At 39.2% G+C, this 6,607-nt stretch overlaps 1 protein-coding gene across 1 annotated transcript; it reads right to left on the bottom strand.

Moving 5' to 3' along the window:
• Window positions 1–249: 249 nt before the first annotated feature.
• Window positions 250–5,171, bottom strand: batf (basic leucine zipper transcription factor, ATF-like). Its single transcript, XM_044377372.1, has 3 exons — window positions 4,883–5,171; window positions 3,710–3,814; window positions 250–1,099 (listed from the first exon to the last, which is right to left on the bottom strand). Exons 1-3 carry the CDS (start codon window positions 4,943–4,945, stop codon window positions 899–901), a joined length of 369 nt encoding a protein of 122 aa, XP_044233307.1. The 5' UTR covers window positions 4,946–5,171; the 3' UTR covers window positions 250–898.
• Window positions 5,172–6,607: the final 1,436 nt, after the last annotated feature.

Below are 6,607 nucleotides of genomic sequence, written 5' to 3'. Positions count from 1 at the left end.
TGTATAAATATAGTCACACAGGGCAGGCTATGAACTATTATTTTGTGCTTTGTATTGAATACCTACAGTAAACTACTACAACTTCATCCCTCATACTGGTAAACAGTGCCATCTACAGACTCCTTCATCAGAGCTATAAAACCTCTTGGTTTGTCCCATATCTCCTTGTGTCAGCACGAGTACACTCTTTAAACATCTTACTGTCCCGACAAAGAAAAACACCACATGAACGCATGAATAACAACCATCTGGAGGTCAGAAACATCACCTATAAGGCATGACATTTAATAAATATCCTTGAGGATCTTTTCACACATCAGTATTATAACCAGTACACAAGTCGAGACCCATTGAATGCCCATTCTTCAATTCTTGTTCATCAAACTTTGGTTCATCAAGACCTTTTTCTGGACTTTGACTTTACATTCTGCTTGTCAACAATCAGTTCTGTCAAAAAATATCTCCTGAGCATTATCAATCTACATTTACACATTGAAACACACTAAAACAACACAAGAAACTCATAAAATGACAGGATGACACTAAAAATTCGCAATTTACAAAAATATCATCTGAGTCACCTCAACATACAGTAAGTTGGTTATTTCTCCCAATGTAAACATAGACTGGTTGATAATTCTACTCATCGGGCCATTTAAGTTCACATACAGATCACCGATATCAATCAGATAAAAGAAAATGGATGAGCATGAGAAGCAAAATAAATAGTTTTCAATACTGCATGTTACAGTTTGGGCTCCGTACTCTCATCGTGGGGCAGACATATTGGCCTTTCCTTTTACTCCTCCTCGATCAGTTTTGAATGATTTACTGACTCGTGTCCAGTCTTTCGCTCTCCTTTGAGGTCAGTCATCTGTTCACAGCACTTCTTCGGCCGTCAGTAGTGTGGTACAGCGATGTGCTGGTGGTGGTAGCTGCTGTGATGAGGAGGGTACAGGTGGTCGGGGGTCTGAGGGGCCAGGCCGGTGCACAGAGGTTCATGGCTGCTCAGCACGGATGTGAGATACTTGGCCTCCTCCGTCAGTTGCTTCACCTCCTTCCTCAGAGCAGCGTTCTCCTTTTCCAGGTTCTCGCTCTCCTGCGAACGGACACAAACGGGATGTGTGAGCAGAGCTGTCATTCATTACAATAATTATCACTTTAGTTTTACTGAGTGGTTAGGTCTGATTGACATTAAATTATTAGTTACAAGCAAAACCTGCAGCATTATATTATATTATATTATATTATATTATATTATATATAGAATTTCAAGATTATAACAGTTCTTGTAGTTTATTTGAATGCATTTTAACTAATTCCTGGCAGCCATTAGTTTCATTTAAGTACATATGAGCATCAGCTTGTGGAGAGTTGAATCTTGTTTGAAACAGGTCGTCTGTGATGGCATCATGTCTACTTTATGCTTTCAACTGCATCCAAGTGTGACTATAACCAAATGTAAACACAAAGTTCATTATGATGGACTGTCCTCTCAAGCCAGTCTTTCTGATTTTTATACTGCACAGACACTGATGGAAATCAGTCACATCAGGACAAAAAATAAGGTTAAGTTTGGTATTTTTTGGGAAGTAGTTGGCAGTAATGTGAGCATAAAAATGTTGTTTACAGTTGAGACAAATACTTGTATGGAAAGCCCAGAAAAGAGCAACTTTTATTGTTCATTCAGACTTATGTTATCATCAGCTGGGAATCCCAAATTAGTTGGAAAAGTCTGTTGCATGACTACAAAACAATAACATAGCTAATATATGAGTAGGGGATTTTAACTGTTATTGATGAACCATCTCCAGTTGAAGTATATTCAACTTCTAATTTCATAAAAGAAAACCAAAGATTGTCTGGGAGGAGGTAAAAAAAAACATAAAAAATTCAAAAGGTATGACATACTTTATGTAAGAGTAAATGTATAAAATATTAAACGTTTGTGTTAAATAGGCAAAAATGTGCAAAAATATCAAGATTGTCAAACAAAAACCTCACACTATCATCTACTTGCAGCTCAATTTCAGTTCAATTTCACATTAGAAGTTGCCATCCTAACATCTTCAAATGACGTAAGTACATTTTCCAAAACAAGTTCTCTAAAGTCACTGACTTATCAACTTTGAGATCATATAAGTAGAGCAAATAGCACAAAAGTGGTTGATGTTTTTTCTCTCTTAGGTGTGGGAATAGCAGGGGAGAAATCTTCCGTTCGGGTAATGAAAAGGTCATCAAACCATGGCCAAAAGATTATAATACCGAGCTGTAGTGCCTTACTGTCACCGAACCTTTGGGCAAACCCCTGTGCTTGCGTCACTTAGCCAAATACAGCCCACTGCTATCAGCACTTTACAAGAAGTGACAGCCTTTTTCTTCCCTCCTGCCCACGGCATACAACTTCAACCTCATTTACACAGAAGAAGAAAAAATACTACAGTATAGAAACAGGAAATAAGCCCAGTGTCACAGAGAGGGAAAATTCGTCTTCCTGTTTATCTAGCGAGACGATGAAAGCACAACCACAAAACCGTGTTCTGTGGTCCCCTGGTGTTCTCTGTGACTGTGACAGGCCTTTAAAGAGCTTGATAATAAAAACTATGCTTCACAGGAATCAGGTGGACTAGATCTACTACTACAGACTGTGTGGGTTTTTCTGAAGGTCAAAATCTCTTCAGTTCATCTGATAAAGTTCACAGAAACAGCTGCTTTGAAAAACTCTTGATGGCAGAGTACAATACAGCACAAATCATCTCTGCTGAACACGGAAGTCACACATAGAGTGGTTGTTTGGTCAGTGTGTTGAGATGTGGGTTAGTGTTGTAGTTATAGAAGTGTAGGTTATAAAGTTTAGAACTTAAAGATGATCGTTGTCATTGTCATTGAATAGTCATCCTGCTCTGCATAAAAAAGTTGTTTTTTGAACAGAACAGAACAGAAGAAATACATGCGCTCCTTTTTGAAGATTTAAGTTTTATCTTGTGCTAAGTAATAGAAGTAAAACCTGATCTCCTACACTGACTCCAGGTACTATCTAGACTTTGAAATGGGCGGCAAGAGAGAACAGCGACTAACACACTTCTCTCATCATATTCAGTGTTGCGAGCTCTGATGCTGGATGGAGGGAGTGATGCCCACACATGCTAATTTATTCCTTAAGCTTCTGCAAACAGACAGAGCAGCGTTCCAAGTGTGCAGCCCAACAGAAGCCATGACACATCGCCACATGGTCATGTAGCATTTTGTAAATATAGTATGAAATGATTCCCAGAGGCTTAAAAGTGCAGCATGGGCACTTAGAAACGATTCCTGATGGTTAAGAGTATTCATGTTGTTTAGTTAGACTGGAGAGTAGCGGGGTCTTCAGGCTGTGCAAACATGACTTTGTCAATATCTCTGTTATAATATTAAGGTGGCAACTTTGACTAATCCTCTATTCTGCTAAACATCTAATAGTGTGTACATAAAGTACTAAGATAATCTGATTTGTAGTACAATGAGCCAAATTTCAACAGTAAATTCAAACATATTTGTTTCCCCTAACAAAAATCATGCATTTTTCCACAATATTTTGTATTTAATGTCATATAATCTCTTCTGTGTTTTGTCTTTTTGGCAAAGGTCTTAAGAAAAAATGATCTTCTGCAGAATTAGTGTGTTAAATTGTGTTGCTTCTGGTGTATGTTGCAGAGGCACGTCTCCTCACCAAGTGAAGGCTGTCAGCTTTCTGAGTTTGTCTCATCCTGCTCTTCTGAGCAGCAATCCGGTTCTTCTCCCTCCGCATCACCTTCTTCGCATCGTCTGAGGAACTCTACCGAAAACACAAATTTTGACAGTTTATGTGTGGGCTATTTCATAAACATCAAGTCGGCAAGCTGACATTCATGACATGGGGAGTCTCCTGAACCTGAGAAAGTGACTTCAGCTAGAAGCTTGTTAAGATGAAACTGCAAGTAGAAGGATTAGACCGTTGTAGTTTATGTCATTAGTTCTTCCTTGTGGGTTTATGTGTGACATGGAAGCGTTATCTGGTTTAATGGCAGTTTGACAGAAGATGAGCTTCACACTATACCTAATGTGAGGGGCTGGGTCGGGGAGTGGCTGAGTCATCGGTTAGGTGTAACGCACACCCTGTTTCGTGTCCTGAACACTCAATTTTCTTGGTATCGTAATAACTAATCGATTTCAAAATTGCTGAGTCAGTTGCACATCAAAGAGATAACAAATTAATGATCAAACATCTTTTAAACTGTCTGTTGATGCATTACTGAAGAAACCAAAAAAAAAAAAAAAAAACAACCGATGCTGCTGGAAACTGCTCCATCAACACTAGCATTTGAATGTCTTATCTCCACAATGCTCTTGAGTAAGAAAAGGAGTAACAATGTGCTAGAGATTGGCACATGGGCAGAGTCACATGCACAGAAACAAACTTACAGACTGTATTTTTTACACACTATCTTTTCCTGACAGCTCTCACATCATTCACAGTTTGAGGACTTGCAAAAAAAAAACAAACAAAAAAAAACAAAGGATCCCCACAGCTTGACCAAGTGATGAATTTTCTAATTTGCAAAAAAGCCTACACTTGTGGCGAGTCATGCCTCCGGTCCATGTGTGCATGTGAAACACTCTGAGAAACTGTGAAAAGAGCCAGCAAAGGCAGAGCTAGTGTCTCTGTGATAAACTGTGTTACTGCCCACTGATTATGCATGAAACACTGCATCTACTCAAGGATTAGATGTAGTGTTTCCTTCACACGATTTTTATTTCAGTTGTAGTTTATAGCGCTTTTTAACTATATATTCAGAGACTGGAGATGTAAGCACACAGCAAACTCAGCTCATTATTGAGAGAATAAATGGAAGTGAACACTTACCGGCCTGCTTCCAGGTGATGGCGACTTGTAACTTGTGTCATTGCTGTCAGAGCCCTGAGCCATAGCCAACCGCGGCGCCTGAAACCGTGTGTCTTTGTCCACTTCTGCTTTGTGTTTTTGAGTGTGTGTGTGTGTGTGTGAGAGAGAGAGAGAGAGAGAGAAAGAGAGAGAGAGAGAGAGTCTGTGTACCAGAACGAGTGCTAAGAAGAACTTGCTTGCCACTTAGTGAGTAATGAGTCTGTTCCTTCCCTCTTTTCTTCTTTCCCTTTCTATCACTCCTCCTCTTTCATTATTCGTTGTGCTCGCTCTCTCTCTCTCACTCTCTCTCTCTCTCTCTCTCTCTCTCTCTCTCTTTCTCTTTCTCTCTCTCGCTCTCGCTCTCTCTCTCTCTCTCTCTCTCTCTCTCTCTCTCTCTCTCTGACACACATACACTGTGTGACTTGCCGTCTGCCTAATTAACTATATCTGATGTGGCTTCTGGTAAGAATCTGGGTAAGTTGCATTAGACTGGAAGTCACATGACTGATGGAAAGTTAAAGCACATAAGGTAATCTTGTACACTCCAGAAAAATAACATATTCATTAACAGTTTATGGGTGTAAGCCACAATTTGAATAAATATGGGTGGGTATTGCCAGTCAGAGAGAAAGTTTTAAATACTAATTGAATGTGTTAAAAAGTTTTATAGGGAAATTAATGTTTGGTAGCAGCAAAATCACAATTAAAGAAAAGAAAGATTTTTAACTTTACTGCTGTGTGTGTCCAAGATAAGCATCACGGATATTCCCTCTTCCTCTTTTTGTTATAAGCCACAAACAATATCATGTTTCGACCAAAATCCTCAAGAGACAGCGCATCCCAAAAGTCCACATGGATGACTGAGTTGTGAGTATTTGCACATGGTTCATGGTAATTTCCAGAACTGGGCCACGCTTTCTTGCTTTGCGACACACCAGCTGCAATATGGTGAAGCAACATCAAGGGTCTGAGCATTGGGAAATGCTCAAGGGGCTCCCCGAAACCCCACCTAGAATTCCCTTATTGTCTTTAATAGTATATGACTCTATGTAAAGCGATCAAGGTGTGGGGAATCATCTAGAAAATTTACAGTTTGAGGAGGTTATATATTTGCTAAATATACAGAGTGGTAAGGGGAAAAAACATACAGGAAATAAATGAAATTTTTGTATTCTCGCTTTAAGGATTCTGGAAATGGTGTCTACTTAAGAAAATCTTTTATGTGCGTCTGACACATAAAATTCAGCACATACAGTAAGTGTGGGACTCTAAAGCTGCCTTACCATTTACTCGTATTATTTTCTTGTTTGCCCCCATCACGAGGTAGCATTTGGTGGTGCAAGAACAAGATTTTCTTGCGAGAAAAAAAAAAAAAAAGAGTCAGGACCAAAACAGCTTTGCTTGGCAGAACAGCCCTCCCACACAAAAACATGTTCTACCATTGCAGGAATTTTGAAGAGCTTGGGCAAGGGCAGACATTTCTAATACTTGGCATTTAACGCTGTCCAAAAAGAGTTGAAACTGTAAAAAAAATTAAAGAAAACAGAGAGGAAAGCTGATTAGTCAAATTCTGCTGTAACCAGGACACAGACACAATACAGTACAAATATAGATTGTTGGAAATTAACAAAACAAGTCAAGGGATTTGACTTAGTGCGGCCTAATTTCTGTATGGAGTTTATCTCTAAACTTTAAATGGCCTTAAGG

This window comes from Thunnus albacares, chromosome 16, assembly GCF_914725855.1.
Source record: "Thunnus albacares chromosome 16, fThuAlb1.1, whole genome shotgun sequence".
NCBI lineage: Eukaryota > Metazoa > Chordata > Actinopteri > Scombriformes > Scombridae > Thunnus > Thunnus albacares.
The sequence above is the reverse complement of the archived record's forward strand: the minus strand, read 5'-3'. Positions and strand labels throughout refer to the sequence as shown.